The following is a 20,012-nucleotide window of genomic DNA, read 5'->3' on the forward strand; positions in this document are numbered from 1 at the left end:
TATTATTATTATTATTATTATTCTCTCGAATGAAACGCCTTTTTGGGGGCTTTATCATGTCCCCAACACCCCAATATTTGGTGAGCATATCAGGACTGCGGGACAATTTGATATTTTATGGGTCTAATGCTCGAGCATGACAAAATTGCTCGCTAGCGCCCCCTAGCATTCTGACCGGCAACGCATTGCGGCGCCTCTCACCCAGTATGTCTGATTTACTTGAAATTCGACACACATGTCCAGCTCCGCATACTCTACAAAAAAGCCAATCAGAACCCTAAGCTCCGCCTTCCAAAACTTTCCGCCATTTTGAACTTTGTGAAAAACACATTTTGGCAAACTCCTCCTACATGCTGGGTCTGATTGGTACCAAATGTGCTGTGGATCATTATTGGATCTATATAATCAACATTTACTAAAAGCTAATTGATATGTCATTGTATTAAGAATATATGGACCAATGAACTTCATAGGGCGTGGCCTTCTACAGCAATATATATAACTTCAAAACCATATGGCCTATCATCACGAAATCTGTAGCATATGTTCACATTGTGTCCTGTAACATTCCCTCAAATTTTCATTCCATACAACCACTAGGGGGCGATGCAGTAATAATCCCATTTCTTTGCATTTTTAGACATTTTTCATCGGTTTCAGGCATTGTACTTTAACAAACTCCTCCCACAGAATTTATACGATCAACTTCAAATTTGGTCAGGATGATCTAAAGACATTAATGATGAAAAGTTACTAAAATGGTCTACTGACATTGAACGACCTTCGTTTTATGTGGCGCGTAATATTGTGAGTTGTCGTTAAACGCTGTTGCCGTGGCAACACGTCATTTGCCATGAAAAATTAAGCTTATTTTTCTGTGACTTAGGATGCTCAACAAGCCTTGGAACTTTGCACAGGTGTCATAGGTGATGGAAATAAATATTTCATATGGCTTTTTGGCTTGACCCTTTCAAATTGCCTCGATAGCGCCCCCTACAAATTTTCGAAAACGCAGCCCCAGCGCTACGTTTGACCTACATGTATGCAATTTTGTAGGCACATGTATCACATGACGACTTAAAAAAAAGTGTCTTGGGACAATGCTCTAAAATTAACAGGAAGTCAGCCATTTTAATTTTTGTGTGAATTTTCTCTTGATTTCTAGTCGCTATACTTTAACGAACTCCTAGGGACTTTGTCAGATCCACTTCAAATTTGGTCAGTATAATCTAAAGACCTTTGCTATTAAAAGTTACTCAAAGCTTTACGTTTGATGCAACGGCGTGGCCGTGGCGTGGCGGCCATTTTACGTGAATTAAAAACGTCTCGCTCGCGGACGCGCCGTCCGACAGTCGCGGACGTTCTCGGCCGCGCAGGCCGGAGTCCCGCCGTACCCCCGACGCGCTGCAGATTGCGAGGGCCCGTTCATCGCTGCTCGCAGCTTTAATTAGGGCCCGAGCACCGACGTAGTCGGAGCGGAGGACCTATTGTTTTTCGATTGTTTATTATTAGGGCCCGAGCACCGACGTAGTCGGAGCGGAGGACCTATTGTTTTTCGATTGTTTATTATTATTATTATTATTAGGGCCCGAGCACCGACGTAGTCGGAGCGGAGGACCTATTGTTTTTCGATTGTTTATTATTATTATTAGGTCCCGAGCACCGACGTAGTCGGAGCGGAGGACCTATTGTTTTTCGAATATTTTTTCTTAGTCTTATTCTTATTTTTGGTGTTTCGTCACAAAAAGGAGGTGCTTGGGATACTGGGAATTTTGTGAAATTTGGCACGCAAGCCAGAATTTGCGAAAATTGCAGTCTGATTGGGGTGTCCAACTGCGGTATGAAATATTGGCTCGATAGCGCCCCCTATTGAGTAGCCCCAACATTGGGTTTCACCTAGCTGTATGAAATTTGGTAGGTATGTGGAACGTGATGAGACTCACAAAAAAATCCTCTTGGAGTTTTTCATTAAACCAAACAGGAAGTCGGCCATTTTGACTTTTATGACGTTTTTTGACCATTTCAAGGCATCATACTTTAACGAACTCCTCCCAGAGATTTGACCTGATTGACTTCAGATTCGGTCAGTATGCTCTTGAGACTTTGGCAGTGAAAAGTTACTCAAAGATCAAAAAGTTATCGAACTATGTATCCGTGGCGTGGCGTCAAAAAAACACCATTCGCCGCGAAACAGGAAGTTGTTGTAACTCGGCCGTACATTGTCGAATCTCCTCCAAATCTCTCATATGTCATAACATCCTGACCCGGAACACATCTATATGATAATTTAGAATCATAGTAATAGCGCCACCTAGTGGCAACTGGAAGTTGTAAGTTGTGTACTTTGACATCCTGCTCCTCACAGATTCATCAGATCCCTCTAAAATGTTGTCAGAACAGCCTTAAGACCTTGATAATGCTTCATTGTGAAGATTGTAAGAAGTTGTTGAAGGGCGGCGACGTGACGGCTTGGCGAATTTCGATCCTTCGCCATGAACGAATAAACTGATGTAACTCAACTCCACATCATCAGATCTTTACCAGATTTCACATGTTTGATTAGACTCCAGGCCTGAAGACATCTGCAGGCCAATTTTGAATCATAGTCATAGCGCCACCTACTGGTAACAGGAAGTTAAAGTCTTTATACTTTGGCTTGTTTCTCTTAGATGTTTCTCTTAAATGTAAGAAGTTCATAATGCCAGTTCATGAAGCTTTTGATGTTTCGTCGAACGCTGTTGCCGTGGCGACGCAGTCTTCGCCTTGAAAAACGAAGGTAATTTTCAGAGGCTAAAAATGCTTGAAACATAAGCAAACTTGGCAAAGTTATTCAAAGCTTGTTGTTTCGTGAAAAGCTGTTGCAGTGGCGACGCATTCTTAACCATGAAATATTAAGGTGTTTTTGAGAGGCTAGAAATGCTCGAAACATAAGCAAACTTGGCATACACATTTAAAGCCCAAAATGTAGTTATATAATATGATTTTATTGGTTTAGAGTGGCAAATCGGCTCAATAGTGCCCCCAACTAAATTTCGACGAAGCAGCCCTCGCTGTACATTTCACATAGATTTACAAAATTTGGTAGGCACATGTATCACATGTGGACTTAAAATAAAGTCTCTTGGGACCATGCTCTAAACCCAACCAGCCATTTTGAATTTATTATGAATTTCTCGTGTTTTTTTTCCATTTCCAGGTGCTGTACTACGAACTCCTAGGGAATTAATCCGATCAGCTTAGAATTTGGTCAGAACAATCTAAAGACCTTAGCGATTAAAAGTTACTAAAAGCTTGAGGATTCATTGAACGACGTGGATATGGTGTGATGGCCATTTTACATGGTTCGCCATCATCCATCAAGCTGTTGTAACTCGACTGTACTTTGTCAAAACTGTCCCAAACTTGGCATGCTTGTTGACTGTCATGGCTTTATGACTTCTGCATGCCAATATTACCTCATTGTCAAAGCGCCACCTACTGATAAGCACGGACGTAAGCAGGATTCTATAATTGCAGCGGCCCAAAAACTTAACTTATTAAAATTGTTCGTGGGCACACCACAAGAAAAATAATTCTCTGATCTAAATATGTTTAAACTAAGATGTTTGGAGAGCAGAAATTGGATAAAAAAGGTTTCCAAATTGCACTTGTACATGGAATTTTCATTAATAGTCAATTTAATTGTTTTTGTTCATTTTGGAGCCAGGCTGTAATGTAAAGTGATTTCATGAAATGTGAAGTTTGTTTTATAAAATCAAACTGCACCCAGCCTAGTTTGTATGATAGATTATTCTACATTGGCTCACCTATTGGCTTACCTAAGTTTTTTTTTTTCCACATAGAACTATACATTTTCCTATTTCTCCTCTACTCTTCCAGCTTTGAGTCACTCAGCATTGATTGTCAGAGCTACCTGCACAAACAAACAGTCGGTTTTGAGACCTGCATGTACTTTGACAGTCTGTTATGTTACTAACACTGAAGCTTATTCATTGATCTGTTTTTTGTCAATTTTTACAGAATTACAGTAATGATTGTATTCGGATGAAGACTCAAAACATTCAAGGCTTAAGACCAGGCACAATGACCTGGCTATGCCATTGGTCGACACAGGAAATACCGTGTAACTCGTGCACGCAGTGTATGATGTCACAGAAATGCATGACCGTATCCACCAGAGTCCTGCCAGTACCCTCGAAGTGCGTGAATATGCGAGGGCCTGATCAATGCTGCTTGCAGCTTTAATTTGATTTGTAATTAATTCAATAATAATATTTGCTTATAACATGGTTGCTATACATGATTTTGTTTTATAATTCTGTAAATATTTTAATTATTTTTTTATTTGATCTGTTTGAATAATTCCTTACTCTTAGAACTGATACTAATAAACACTGTGTGGTGGAGGGTCTAATGAAGGAGCTAAATACACAACTCCCAGACCCTTCGCTGTCCAGGTACTCACACACACACAAGCACACACACACACCCACACACACAGGAGCAGCACAACATTTAAGGTGATTATTATTGGTTTGAACAAATGTTACCTCTCTTGAGAGCAGAAAGTGCCATGAGGAATGTAGACATGTCAGTAATGCCCAGTAATGCCCTCCCTCCCCAACTGTTTTTTTTCGGCCGCTGTAGTTCATAGTTCATAACGTTCTATCTTTTATTAACCTTACAGATTTAATTTCCCCTGACAACAAAGATAAGTGAGATGTAGTATCTTTTTTTGTAACCACTTCCTTCTCTTTCATTTACATTTAGTGAGGGTTTTCCTTAAGTCTGGTGACTTTTATGTCTTATCACAGTCGTCCCCTGAGCGTACGATTACTGAGCTCTGTAGCAACCTCTGTTGTTCGGCGACCCGCTCTCACACCCTGCCCCCTCCCTCTCACTCATTCTAATCTCCTCACTCCAGTAGCACTTTGAAATTAAGCTGTGAGGAAGCAGGGTGTATTTCTAACCTCTTTGCTGTGACACCAGGCCCTCAATCAGCCTCATTGTAAAAAAAAAAGAAAGACCTCAGCACGTCTGAGTCAACATGTCTGAGCTGACAGCCGCTCTGAAAACCTTGGCTTTAAAAAGCAACATGACTCGCTGATGAATAACTGGTTCCACAAAGCAAAAACATACAGCTGATAAACATTGACTGTTCTAACTGCCACAATTGGTGCTACCATTTCGGACCACTTAATGGCTATTATCTGGTAATGGATGACAATGCCCTGATGGAGAGGAAGAGACAGGCCCGGTTGCAAGGATGCAAGGATGCAAATACATTAAGTTTAATATTTTGCGCCCTCAGTTATAATTTAAATTAAAGCTGCGAGCAGCGATGAACGGGCCCTCGCAACTTCACGCATGTCAAGGGTACTGGCAGGACTCTGGCCATGCATTTCTGTGACCATCACACTCTGCGTGCACGAGTGAGATATTTCCTGCGTAGACCAGCAGCGTAGCAAGATCATGTTGCCAGGTCTTAAGCCTCAAATGTTTTGAGTGTAGATCCGATACAATCATAAATGTAAGCCTTTAAAGATCATTAAGAAAATGAATGTGTGTGAATGTGCTTCAGTGTTTGTAACATAACAGACTACTGGGATGGGGTTCAACTCCCTGCAGTGTCCTGCTGATTGGATTTGGACTTACATGAAAGTTAACAAAACAGTAGTGCCATTTGCTGTTACTTGAACACTTTAATTTAACACTGTTTTAATTTTAAGCTCTTCTGCAACTTTAGATTGTAGTGTGAAGTATTCCTTGTAACGTTTAACCTGATTCTCATGAAGAAGCTCTGGACAGATCATTTATGCTAATGCCCACCGACAGTGGCTTGACAACCACTTTTATCTAATTTCTGCTCTCCAAACATCTTACTATGCACATATTTAGATCAGAGAAGTCATTATTTTCTCATGCTGTGCCCACAAACCCTTTTAATAAGTTCAGTGTTTGGGCCGCTGTATTTATAGAATCCTGCTTACAGCCATGGTCATCAGTAGGTGGCACCTATGACTATGAGTTAATATTGGCATGCAGAAATTTTATACATCTAGGTGAAACATACTGCGAGGGCTGCAAATATTGTAGGGGGCGCTACGAGCCGACTTGCCACTCTGAAGCAATAAAATCACATCAGATAACTACATTTAGGATTTTAAATGTGTGTGACAAGTTTGATTATAGTATTATTATAGTATAGTATTTTTAGCCCCTCAAAAACGCCTTCGTTTTTCATGACGAAGAATCCGTCGCCACGGCTTTTCACGAAACAACAAGCTTTGAGTAACTTTTCATCGCAGAGGTCTTTAGATTGTTCTGACCAAATTTGAAGTTGATCTGATTAATTCCCTAGGAGGAGTTCGTTAAAGTGCAGCGCCTGGAAATGACAAAAACGACACTAGAAATTCATAAAAAATTCTAAATGGCTGACTTCCGGTTGGGTTCAACAACTTCTTACAATCTTCACAATGAAGCATTATCAAGGTCTTAAGGCTGTTCTGACAACATTTTAGAGGGATCTGATTAATCTGTGAGGAGCAGGATGTCAAAGTACAAAACGTACAACTTCCAGTTGCCACTAGGTGGCGCTATTACTATGATTCGATATTGTCATATAGATGTGTTCCGGGTCAGGATGTTATGACATATGAGAGATTTGGAGCAGATTCGACAATGTACGGCCGAGTTACAACAACTTCCTGTTTCATGGCGAATGGTGTTTTTTTGACGCCACGCCACGGGCACATAGTTCGATAACTTTTTGATCTTTGAGAAACTTTTCACTGCCAAGGTCTCAAGAGCATACTGACCAAATCTGAAGTTGATCGGGATAAATCTCTGGGAGGAGTTCGTTAAAGTATGATGCATTGAAACGGTCAAAAAACGTCATAAAATTAAAAATGGCCAACTTCCTGTTTGGTTTAGAGAAAAATTCCAAGAGAATTTTTTGTATGTCCCATCACGATCCACATACCTACCAAATTTCATACAGCTAGGTGAAACCCAATGTTGGGGCTACTCAATAGGGGGCGCTATCGAGCCAATATTTCATACCGCAGCTTGACACCCCAATCAGACTGCAATTTTCGCAAATTCTGGCTTGCGTGCCAAATTTCGAAAAAATTCCAGTATCCCAAGCACCTCATTTTTGCGACAAAACAGGTACGATAAAAATAATAAACAACCGAAAAAACAATAGGTCCTCCGCTCCGACTACGTCGGTGCTCGGGCCCTAATAATAAACAATCAAATAACAATAGGTCCTCCGCTCCGACTACGTCGGTGCCGGGCCCTAATAAGAAAAAACATTAGAATAACAATAGGTCCTCCGCTCCGACTACGTCGGTGCTCGGGCCCTAATAAACATTCGAAAAACAATAGGTCCTCCGCTCCGACTACGTCGGTGCTCGGGCCCTAATAATTAAAGATGCAAGCAGCGATGGACGGGCCCTCTCTCCTTCCCGTTGCTCACGGCAGACGCGGGCGCTAATGTCTTCGACCATCGGACAACACGTCCCGGAGTTCATTGTATTTTTCCGCTTGGACTGTGTGACGCTGGAAAATATGTTGTGCAAATATTCCACCAGTTCCTGTATCCACTAGATAACACGCGCAAACATGCATTATGTTGCTCTACATCAAGTGCAGACCACATCATGTAAATGTCATGTAAATCGGATGCCGTTTGTCACACAACGCTGTCTTCCTGTTGGCAGTAGGTGGCGCTATGACTGAGTGAAAATTGGCTTGTAGACATCGTCAGGCCATGACTGTTATCAAGTATGGCAAGTTTGGGACAGATTTGAACAAGTCCAGTGGAGTTACATCAGCTTGTTGTTTAACGGCATATCACATAAAATGGCCGCCACGCCACGTCTATGCCATTCCATCAAACTAAAGCTTTGAGTGACTTTTAATTGCAAAGGTCTTTAGATTGTAATGACCGAATTTGAAGTGGATTTGACAAAATCTCTAGGAGGAGTTTGTTAAAGTATAGCGACTAGTTATCAAGGAAAAAATCACACAGAAATTAAAATGGTCGACTTCCGGTTGATTTTAGAATATAGTCCCAAGAGACTTTTCTTCAAGTCTCCATGTGATACATGTGCCTAGTAATTGTCATACATCTAGGTCAAATGTACTGCGATCGCTGCATCTGCGAAATTTTGTAGGGGGCGCTATTGAGCCGACTTGCCACTCTGAAGCATCAGATAACTACATGTACGATTTTAAATGTGTTTGCCATGTTTGGTTCTGGTTGGAGCATGTTTAGCCCCTCAAAAACACCTTCGTTTTTCATGGCAGAGCTGGGTAAGGAATTCAGATAGGTTGGAGAGCAAGGCAGGGTTGGGTTTGGGGGTGGGTGGTAGATAATTGAAATGACCAGGGGTTTAGGACCAGAGAGTTTGAATGTCAGCTGTTCAAATGAGGATGGACTTACGATGTTAGTGAGGCTGGTTTTTATGTATTCCTCCACCGCGGCCATCAGGGCGTGGTTTGTCCAAGTAATGATATCCAGTAGGGGTGGTTAGGTTAAGTGCGTAGTAGTCCAGATGGTTTTGCCAAGTTTCAGTGAGACAGAGGATATCAAGGTTGCTGTCAGTGATTAATTCATTGATTGGGCTTTTGTTGCTTAGTGACAGTGATATTGAACAGAGCAAGTTTCATGGAGTGTTTTGTGATTGGTTGTGAGGATTTAGGTTCTGAGGTTGGCTGGATTCACGTGCTGTTTGGTATGATAACGTAATGAGCGAGTGGTTGTATGCCGGTGCTGAGTCCACAGAGACGGGATGGATTTGACAGAAGTTGGGTTGTAGATGATGAACTTGTGCTGGGAACCGATATGGATGTAGCAGAGGTTGTTTTTGTTTATGGCTTTGTGAATGCGGTGTGAACGGGGCAGCCTCTCTGTCACAATAGTCTGAATGGGGAGAGCTGCAGCTGAAGGGGTTGATGACAGGGAGGGCCAGTAGGGGGAGCAGTCATGGGAAACTGTGCTGAGGTGGCAGCGTAGAAGAAGAGGAAGGGGCGTGTGTGTGTAAAGTAAATGGTCAGTCACGCAGACAAGATTGTACAGCGTGCTGTAAATTAGCCGCTAGCAGGCGGATACCCAGCTTGTTAAGATGAATACCATCGTTCTTAGAAGAGGAAGAGCAGTCCCAAAACAGATTAAAATTGTCAATGAAGCTCACGTTGTTGGCCCTGCAGGCGGACTGGAGCCAAGTGTGGAGGCTGAGGCCTCTGCTGAACCGCTGTGATCCACAGCCGAGTGTTGGAGTTGGACCACTGATAAAAGCAGAAAGTCCACAACTGTTTAAAAAGTGTAAAAGATTTTTAAAATCAATCTTGGTCAACTCCTTCTGTTAGTTTTGGAGTTTTAGTTTTAGTGGGAATAATAATTATGACAAGGATAAGGAAGTCAGGTCATGTAGTATAAAGAGCAACACAGTCCACATAGAAAGGAGATTGGGTTGGATGGATAGGTCACATAAACACAGGCCTTTCACCCAGGAGCTGTTTGTGTCATGTGTTAACGTGATAAACTAACATAATGTAATGTAACATACTTAACTCACGTATCTTACTTAAGTTTTGTAACAAACATATTTAGTACTTATTTTAACTTGCATCACATACATAACCTACTTAACTTACGCACTTCACTTACATACGTAACAAACGGATTTTACACTCTGCATCTTAATATTAATTTACATAAATAATTACAAACCAATTTACATTATTATGCACTTGAACAACTAGCACAACAATACTGAATACAAATTTTCGGTTACTGGTAAATTCTCTAGCCTCATCATTTTTTCCTGTTGGAGGAAGAGCCTAATGATGATGTCAGTCAGTCATCTGTCCCTCCCTCCAAAACTCTTGTCTTGAATAAGGTACACTTTTAAGGGAACATTTCAAACATGCTGAACTGAATATTTTTTCCTCTTCCATTTTTCTTCCTGCAAACAAAAGCAAGTTCAGTGTCTATAAATGAAGAGCAGGCAGCCAGCACAACACTGTCTTGGTCCAGTTGTAGAGCTTTAATGAACAGACAGTTACGCCAGTGTTACAGTTAACACACCAAGAGGCTGAGGGGAGTAAATGCCAATACAAATTAGTCACTAGTCTAATACTTCATACAGGTAGAATAAATTATACTATGGTAACATACACACATGCCAAACAGAAAGCAGAACAAAACAAGCAGAGAATGGACAAAGAGGAAAACAGGAGGGGTTGGGGTGAATGAGCACATCTTTACATTTAATCCTTAATTTCCTCCTTGGTTTTCTGTGAGTGAAAAAATATATATACAAGGTAGAAGGTTAACACAGTCAAATACAGAACAAAAAAAGAAAGAAAGAGAACTAAATAAATAGTGTAAATGCACATTTTGGTTTTTTTATGGAATGATGCAATGGGGAAATGATTCTCAAACCTCTTTCTATGACTGCACTTCATCCTTAAAAGAATCCTTTATGCAGGTGTAGTTTGTATCAGGCTATAAATCTGTGAATCCTTTATGACATGTCAAAAGGCAAATTTATCTCTAAATATATTCTGAGTGGTAAGTTGATTGGATCGATTATTTGACACAAATTCTACATATCAGAATTTAAAGCTGGTATTAAAATAAAAACACTGTTTCTACTGTTAAGATACTATAGTGTTATAACTCATAGTTTTCCTCTACTGCAGTTTTTTTCATCAAAGGAAGAGTTGTGTTTTATTTACTGTAGCCTAACAAAGCTACAGTAAATAAAACACAACTCTTCCTTTAGTTATTTTTATTATAATTATTATTATTGTTACGATTATCGTCACATTAAGAGGTAAGGATTTCGCTGGAAGGTTTGCTGGGAGGTTTTAATTTGAAAGATTTCTGCAGGAAGTGAACAAAACAATGTTACAAAATTGTAACCCTAGTTCTTTAACCACAGGCGGAGCCCACTACTTGACTCTATGGGTCTCCATATGCCCCAACCAGGAGCATGTCTTCACCCACTGATAATTTGCATTAGTGTAGCCGGCCAATCAGGACGTGCCTACTCAAATACGTGCAAACCCTCCAGTTTATAAGGCAGCACAAATCGATGCTTGACATCCTACACCTTCTTCAGCGTGCTGCGTAGGAGCAGCTGGGCCCCCTTGGCATAGGGCTCCGCCTGTGCTTTTAGATCTAGGGTAACAACCTTGTAACCTTTGTTCTAACTCACACTGGATCCGCCCTCGAATGGAATCTATGGGTACAGTGGGTGGAACCCAATGCATGCAGTGACATACCATCGACCCAACCACACTGATCCTGACCGACTGCAGCCAACCTTGCCCAAGGACACTTCAATATTCAGGCTGGAGGAGCCGGAAGACCTTCTCTACCTCTAGGCCACACCCGCCTCCCAGATGTTGAGTGTGCTGCCTTATATATTGTGGTAAGTATTCGGATTGGCATGTCCTGATTGGACGGTTATGCTAATTTTCAGTGGCCGAACGCGTGCTCGTGGTTGCTCGTATTACCCATAGAGTCCAGTAGAAGGCGGAGCTTGTGTCAGTTAGAACTCTACACTCATGCTTATCAGTGATCAAAAGAACAATGAAAGAGAGAGTTTATCAAGACAAGTGGATAAAGTGTTGAGTTTGCTTCAATTGCAAATTAAGACAAGAGCAGATCAGAAAACGGGGGCTTGTTTTACTAAAATATAAAAATGTAAGCCTGGTTCACTCTGTAGTCGAGGTTAAGTCTATTATTTGAGAACTTACTATATCTTTATTTACTGACACTCTTTATGGTATCTTCATTTACTGATACATTTTACTGATTTTATTAAATTCCTGTTTCCCCCCTAGTTCCCTTAGAAAACCTCTGGATTTCAGAGACAGGCACTATCTAGGTGCAATCTGTATCCATTGTAAACCATACTTTAGTTGTCATGAGCAGATGACATGAAAACATGAATGGTAAACAATTTTCAGGTAGGCTCAATATGAACATTTGATAAGAGAAACATTTCATTGCACAACCCTGCTGTACAATGGCCGTCAATAACCTTGTTTGTATGTATAATCTGCACACCATCACATTTCCTCAAGGAACACATTCAGCAAGAATAAAAGGTACTTATGAAATTAAAATATACTAGTCCAATTGTAATTATTATTATCCCGCCAGGAGATCATGTATTCGGTTGTGTATTCTTGTGTGCATCTCTGCCTGTGTCTGTCTGTCCATGGCTATTCTTGCATACTGCTGGACCCATGATTTGCACGATTAGGTAAGACAAATGTGTATGTATGTATATATGTATCTATCGCTTAGCAAATGACAAACTGAACTTAACGTGCATGTATATGGTGGGAGAAGCGCTAGTTAGCTGTTAGCAGCCGCTGGGCAGTATTGCAAACTTTGACAATTTATTTAGCTAATTAAATGGTATGCCTCCAAAGAACGAGAGCTGCTCAGCGGGGAGTGGGAGAGACGGTGAGAATAAACAGCGTGTAGAGCTAGCATAATTTCACATCGAACTGTGAATTAAGGGTTTATTTTGACCAAAGCAGTTGGTGATTGTTGGTACAGTGGAAAGACTTATCAAAACGCTTTTATTTTGTTTTCAGATGAGTTGACAATGCAATTAAGCTAGTCTTAGTTTGGTGAAAGGGAGAAACTTACATAGCAGCATCTGTCGGTTGCTGAGTTGGCCAATGAGAAAAAGCTAACAACAGGACTAATACATCTTACAGAGCTAACAGCTAACGGAACTAAACACACAGCAGAACTGACAGTTTCTGTTCAGAGGAAGCTAAAAACAGTCAACAGAAAATATTACACCGTGAACTGCAGTTTAGCTGCACGGAACTGGTGCAGACAGCTGCACAGATTAAAATGAGAGTGTATCTGCTGCGTGAGATATGCGAGTGAAAAACACTTCTGATACGCTTGCGGTCTAGAGGGGGGGCATTTGGTTTGTATTCAATCCATTATTACAGCAGTGGTCATGGCAGACATATCTGGTGGAGATCTGCACACCAATGAGTGCACTTTTCTTGTTGGAAAACTCAAAATGAATTTCTTACATAAAGAGTCATTAAGGACAGTTGGCGAGTTATAGTACAACCCAGTCGTTGTGTCCTTAGGTAAATGCAACAGACATCAAACAAAATGAAATGAAGAACAAAACAGTAAATATTTGTACCAAGCTGCCGGGAGAAATGTCAGGAGCTTGTTTGACCTCCAACTATTGCCAAAGCTCTTCAGGAGGTCTTGTTGTTGATAAGAGGGACTGAATCTCTTCAGGAATGGCTGAATTAGTCCATATCAGTCTGCTACAGAGGTGTTATCTCCATCACATCCTTCCACACATTGGTTGCCTGAAAGCTGACATATTTTTTCTTTTTAAGCTGCCAATATTTTGTGCTGATATTCAATATCTATAAAGATGACCAGTTTCACGTAACAAATATGAAGTCTTTAGGGTTGCCCTGGCATTTTAGAGTTATTTTCCTTCCTCTATTCATGTGAATGAGCCCGAAAACAAGGCTGGACCAAAGGCTGGAAGGCCCAGTTAAAGAAAACGCTAGTGCGCATGATCTTTGGGCCACATAATGCGGAAGATTTCTATCGGAATTCTTGACATTGAAGTTTAACTATTTTTGCTTCATGCGCCACTGAGCAACTTTTAAGGGAATGAAAGGGATGCCGCCCCCAAAGCTGTATCCAGTTCTCTTTATACTGTACATCCAAGCTCTTAAACTGGGAGATGTCTGATCCAGTGGCTAGCAGATAACGGTGCTAACAGCGTGAACAGAACTAACAACTGCAACAGTGTTGAGAGAGCTAACAATTTAAACTTGCAGTCCCACCACAGTAGATCTGATGATGGCGGCCATTAACATGATGGGTATCAAATGAAGTAATGTACTGTTATTGGTACTACTTTAAGGGTATTGTCATTATAATTTTGTAAACGATACCCGGCCGTACCAAACAGCCTATTTGGGTTGCAGTTTTTCAAGACAGCAGCTCACAATCTTGTTTTTGTTTAAATTTTCACTACTCATCTGTGATGCAGTGTGGAGTACAACGCGCTTGATGTGAATGTTAGTGATAATGAAGGTGAAACCGGACTGTGTTCCGTTAAGGTGTGTTCAGACTGAATTTCGAAAGAAGTTTTGGATGTGAACAATTGTATTTAATGTCAATTCAACGACACAATAGGTGCAAGCTGACAGGAATTCACTCTGGGTGCCATGAATTGAGACAAAAAAACATCATTATAGGATGACATAATACATAATTTAGTGTTTTGCTGACTCACATAAAAGCTGTTTTAGTCAAATATATTTTAAATAGCAAGTAATAGATTACACCCAGTCCAAAATACTTTGCTCAGGGTTCACAAAGTAATTGTTTATATCACTAGTTTATAGTTATCCAGTTGAGTTAGAATCCACCAATGCTGTGTACAAAATGTAGTGCAATAAAAACAACAAATAAAAAATAATTTTTGTAACAGTGGAAATCCTTGTCGTGGATTTGGTTGGTCCCATGGGGAATGTTTAAAGCTTGGACAGCTGTATCATTCAATCCTTAACCACTGGAGAAACACTTACATGAAATATAGTATAAAAAAGCTTATTATCAGCCCAATGCACACACACACACGGTCTCTGGGAGATTTGTATGGATGGTAACAGGAGGTGCGGGTTGTGCTGGTGACCAGGTGTCATGTTGCATGCATGTCTGATGAGTACTAGTAGGCCTGGCCAGTCTCGACCTGCAGCAGTCCCAGTACAGCTGAGTGGTCGGCCAGCTTCATCCTGCGCTGACTGGACAGGCTGACGTTCTTTGCCAGGTAATCAACAGCAGCTGGAGAAGATCGGAGACAGGAGACAGAGTTAATGTCTATATATATATATCTTTATATACTACCACTAAAAAGTTTGGGGTCACCAGTGACAAAAGCTGGATTCATTACAGTCAGATGGCTAGAGGACTACTTATAATTCTTTTAATTGTCTTTCAGGCATTTACATTGTAGATTTTTTTGTGCTTGGTGAACAAAACACTGTACAATGTTAAACCAGACTGACAGTTGAATAAGAATGGAAAAAATCACCAGTTATTGGTAAAAGACGTGTGGAAATTTAAATCGGAATAAGGTCCTGTTCAATGTCAAGTGCACAATAATGCAGCCAACTAGCTGGAATATTAACAGAAGGGTTAAGCAACACTATTCTTCAAACTTCACAATAAAGTCTGTGTAGGATTAGCACTATTGGAGTTGGATCAAAGAATATCAGCTAAACATACTGACAAATCACAGTTTAAACCTATTCAGCCCCTGGTTTAACTGGAAAATAGCAGGGTATTTGGGGGAAAATTGGTTACAACAGTATTCTCTCCCGGCATGCAATACTGTGGGGACATCGACTAAATGTAAGATTTAATCATTTCATTCTTTTTCCTTTGGGGCCAAAACTATTTCAAATGTAAATAATACATTTGGAGTCTAAATTAAAATATAGTTGTCTCTCTCAAAATAGTTATTATTGAAGGAAAGAAAGAAAAACAAAAATTACAGGTGACCCCAAACTTCTGAGTTAGCGGCAGTGTGTATGTGCTTGAATATTGTTCTAGGTCTTCATTGAAGCTATATGTTGTTTACACTAAGTGAAAAATGTATATTAATGCTTCTCCCAACTGACACCAAAAATGTCTCTGCTGAAAAATGAGACATGGAACCTAACTTTCATGGGAACTTCTGTTTTCAAATTTGTGTTTCAAATATGTATGACAAAATACACAGGTACACAATAATAATATATGATACTAAAATGATTGAATTATCCCTAATATCAACAGACAAATTGGTTGTGACTGAAGACATAAATCTTTGAAAACAGGTCACAAATATATAGTTCTTTACATGAACTTAGCTTTTACTGGATGGTAAAAAATGTTGCCAGTTAACATAATGCAGGCAACATTTATGTTTCAAAAACTTATCTGACAAAACAAATGAGTCGTAGACAAACGTAATTTCTTGGAGGCAGACTGTTGTTTTGCTCTAGTGAGTATATGTGGCAGCAGTACCTTGTATGGGGGATTGAGTCCAAATAAACAGCAGTGTCTGTGTTCATGGAAACAATACAATGATGATGTGTTTTATTACCTTTTGGATAACAATGGAGCTATATGGCACAGAGGAAGCAAATGAATCAGGCTGATTCACAAAATACTTCCTAGTAGTTACATTCTATTTTGGTTTGGCGCTGCTCAAGATTTGGTGACAACTTGGTGAACACTGAATATCACTATACTTCAACATGCATTATATTGCAGCAGCAATCATACTGATTGACAAGAGAACACTATGTATGACAGACACACAAAAGGAGCCAACAGTTTGGCTCCACAAACAAAAAGACTGGCAGCCACCAGAATAACTGAGGTTCTTGTAAAGCTGGCATTAATGCTCAACGTATTTTTCTGTCTGAGTGGTGGATGTTGCCCCTCCCTGGTTTAGCTGGTGATAACTTCTCTTTTATAGGGCAGGAGAGAGGAGAGCTGACAGCAGATGTGATGTGACATGGTGTGTTTGGATGTGCATGTGTGTGGGGCTATCACGGGAAGATAAGCAATGCATTTCAGTTAGGATGCTAGCGTGCACAGAAAGGAAGCTGTCACTCTGTGCTGAAGGATGAGAGAAAGAAGAGCACCTATGGGTGGGCAGGTCTGCCTGCCAAGATGCCAGTCAACTCGACAGCAAGTGTGGGAGCAGCATGTGTGTGTGTGTTTGTGTGTGTTTCACAAGGGTTTAGTGAAGCCCTCTAAAGGAAGCTGTTTTTCCTGTCAACCAGCTTTATACCTTAAATCCCTGTTGAGCAGGAACGCTGAGAGTCCTTTGCCTCCAAGATTGAGCCTATCTGATAACACACACTAACACGCATGAACACATGCACAAACACAGGTGAACACACACACTCACACGCCTCAGCTATTTTGACAGTATGTACTTTAATCTGTCAGGAGCTTCCTGCATTAGAACAAGAGAAGAGTCAAATGTCTGAAGTAAACTGTTAAATCTGTCTGCAGGACGGAGAGGTGGGGGTGGAGGACCACAGCCAAACCACAACCGTCACAGAGGATCAGTTGTAGCATCAGTGATATTTTCTTAAAGAAAAGCTTTTTGATATATAAAAAAAACAGTTTTGCTGTCATGTTTTAGCGATCGTACTGTTTATTAGACTCAGTTTGAAGGAAAATCTCAGCAATTACTTTGGTGAGAAGGATGTTTGGCAGCAACGAAGGATTGGACAATTCCACACCTTATGGTTTACATTCAATGCTAAGTAGAAGTGTAGACTATAGGGACATTACACTGTGACATCTTACATCAGGTTTTGTGAAGACGTGTGCCGACTAAAACATTCTGCACATACCACAGCAATAAGCCCTGGTTTACTGCAGAACTCAGACAGCTTCGTCAGGCCAAGGAGGAGGCCTACAGTAGTGGGGATAGACATACAAGCAGGCCAGGTACACAATGACAAACATGTCAGTGGATGATGCAGTAAATGTGTGACTGCACTGCAACACCCTGACTCTGCAGGGACATACCCAGGAACCCTGATTGTGGACTTCAGCTTGGCATTCAATACTCTCATCCCAGAAATCCAAACTCACCCAGCTAACTGTCCTAGCCTCCACCTGTCAATGGATCACAAACTTTCTGAGAGACAAGAGGCTGCAGGTGAGGCTGGGGAAATTCCTTAGACTGTATAAGAAGTTGATGTAGTTGCTGTGTAGTCGCTGTTACGTTACCCATTGGTTTGTGGACTGCTGTTATGAAGCCTCGAGTTCAGCTCTTTGGCCGTCGCCATCTTGGATTACGGCCATCCCCATCTTGATTTTTTGCAACCAGTGAACGGAAATCATAATTGGACTGCGTAGGTGTGACGTAGATATGCTGTATACAGCTCTGTTAGGGGTAGAAACCTGTCAATTACAAGGTAGCCCCGCCCTAAAGCGGACCCTGCTTTATGGTCTGTTTGACTCTAAATGGACCATCATTTACTAAATGAACATCATGCTGTAGACTTGAAACTAGAGATTGAGACCATAAACTCATGTTTACAATGTTTACTGAGGTAATAAATCAAGAGAGAAGTAGAGTCATTTTCTCTTAGACCTCTATACAACCAGATGAGTCGCCCACTGTTGGCCATTTTAAATAATACAAGTTTAAGACACTTCCCCATTGGCTTTACTTTTCAGTAATGGAGGTTGCCGCCTGGGAAAAACACATCCAGAGACCGGATCATCAGCACTGGCACCCCCCAGGGATGTGTGCTCTCCCCACTGATCTTCTCCCTCTACCCCAACGTCTGCACCTCAGGAGACCTGTCTGGTAAACTCCTCAAGTTTGCAGACGACATAATGGTCATTGTCATGATCCGGGATGGTGACAAGTCAGCACACAAACGGAAGGTTGAACAGTTGGCCCTCTGGTGTGGTCAGAACAGCCTGGAGTTTTAATGCTCTTAAACTTCAAATGGACTTTCAACATAGACACCATCAGTAAAAAGACCCAGCAGAGGATGTACTTCCTGCTCCAGCTCAGGAAGTTCAACATGCCTCAGGAGCTGCTGACATATTTCTGCACCATCCAGTCTGCTCTCTGCTCATCCATCACTGTGTGGATTGGATCAGCCACCAAACATGGCAGTCAATACAGCAGAAACAATCATTGATGTAACCCTGTCCTCCATCCAGGACTTATACAGTCCAGAGTCAGAAAGGGGGCAGGAAAAATCACTGCAGACCCTTCAGCCCCTGGACACAACATTTTCAGGATCTTTTCTCTGGGAACACTGTCGACCAAAACAACCAGACACAAGAACGATTTCATCCAAAAGGCCATCACTCTGATGAACAGTTAACATCCTTCTGGTGACGACCGAGCCCCATTTGGGGTTCGAGCGAGACCGCTTAGCGTGGTAGCGTGTCGTAGAATGCACTTTTATAAACAAATATAATGAATGCTCCGCACATATTATATACCGAATTAATGAAAAAAGTCTGGGCAAAATCATCATACCAGCCATTTTACACACTGCAAACACAAGTATACATAAACTAATATCATATCTAGAAGATATACCACAATATCACATATTTTTCGGCATCACTCTGCGAGCCATACACTCCTACAAAGCTGAACAAAGGAAATGCTAACCGCTAACACGGCTAACCGAGATATCAAAAAGCTTGAGCATTCGACACAGAATCCACAGATATCTTCAGAATGTCTCTCCGTGAAACCATTACAATCCTACAGCCAACACGCACCACAAAACCGAGCCACTCCACCGCAGAATAAACCATAAATGCTTCGTTCCTTGAGATGAATCATGAAGAAACAGGTTTGATATTCCGTTTTTGCCAGCTAAAACACTGTTGCTCTGTCCTTCCTGTGTTCCCTGGAGTAAGGGGGGTCAGACGAGCCTGGGGGACCGTGGGGGAAGGGATTTCACTTTTGGCGAATCAGCTTTTACGCAAAGCGACGCACGGCGCGTTTCTGTTTTTTTTCTGTCAATCAAAGTCACGTTGCCACCACTCCATGTATGGGACTCTGGCGCGTCTAAAGAGGTGTCGTAGTCTGGGATTGGCCAATCATAGGCTCACAAGGGCTTCACATACACACAGGCAGACGAGAATTGAGCCATGGCTCACAGACACAGAGAGGGTTTAGAGAGGCCGCAGGCTCTCAAAATGATGCCAAACTGCTTGTATTTGGATAGATTGAATAATATTATAGATAAAACAAGTGAAATATATAGTTATATAGTATATAAAAGTATAATGGAACAGGTTCCAAAATGACAAATCTGCTTGACCTCCCGCGACCTCTCTGACACAATAAACTCTATAACTTTTGTTTGCTTCACTTTATAAAAGCTACATCTTTTTATACAGCCCTCTGACATGTTGTGCTATG

The 20,012-nt window shown here is 41.1% G+C and overlaps 1 protein-coding gene across 2 annotated transcripts in view; it reads right to left on the reverse strand.

Annotated features, from left to right (window-relative positions):
* Positions 1 to 14,762: 14,762 nt before the first annotated feature.
* Positions 14,763 to 20,012, reverse strand: part of LOC142938505 (paired box protein Pax-7-like) — an 87,446-nt gene continuing 82,196 nt past the window's right edge. For both annotated transcript variants that reach the window (XM_076081726.1, XM_076081724.1), the window contains exon 9: positions 14,763 to 14,878. In XM_076081726.1, the coding sequence (XP_075937841.1) occupies positions 14,763 to 14,878 (116 nt within the window). The remainder of the gene's footprint in view (positions 14,879 to 20,012) is intronic.

Source organism: Anarhichas minor, unplaced genomic scaffold, assembly GCF_050575085.1.
Source record: "Anarhichas minor isolate MPS153535 unplaced genomic scaffold, ASM5057508v1 ptg000086l, whole genome shotgun sequence".
NCBI classification, from domain to species: Eukaryota; Metazoa; Chordata; class Actinopteri; order Perciformes; family Anarhichadidae; genus Anarhichas; species Anarhichas minor.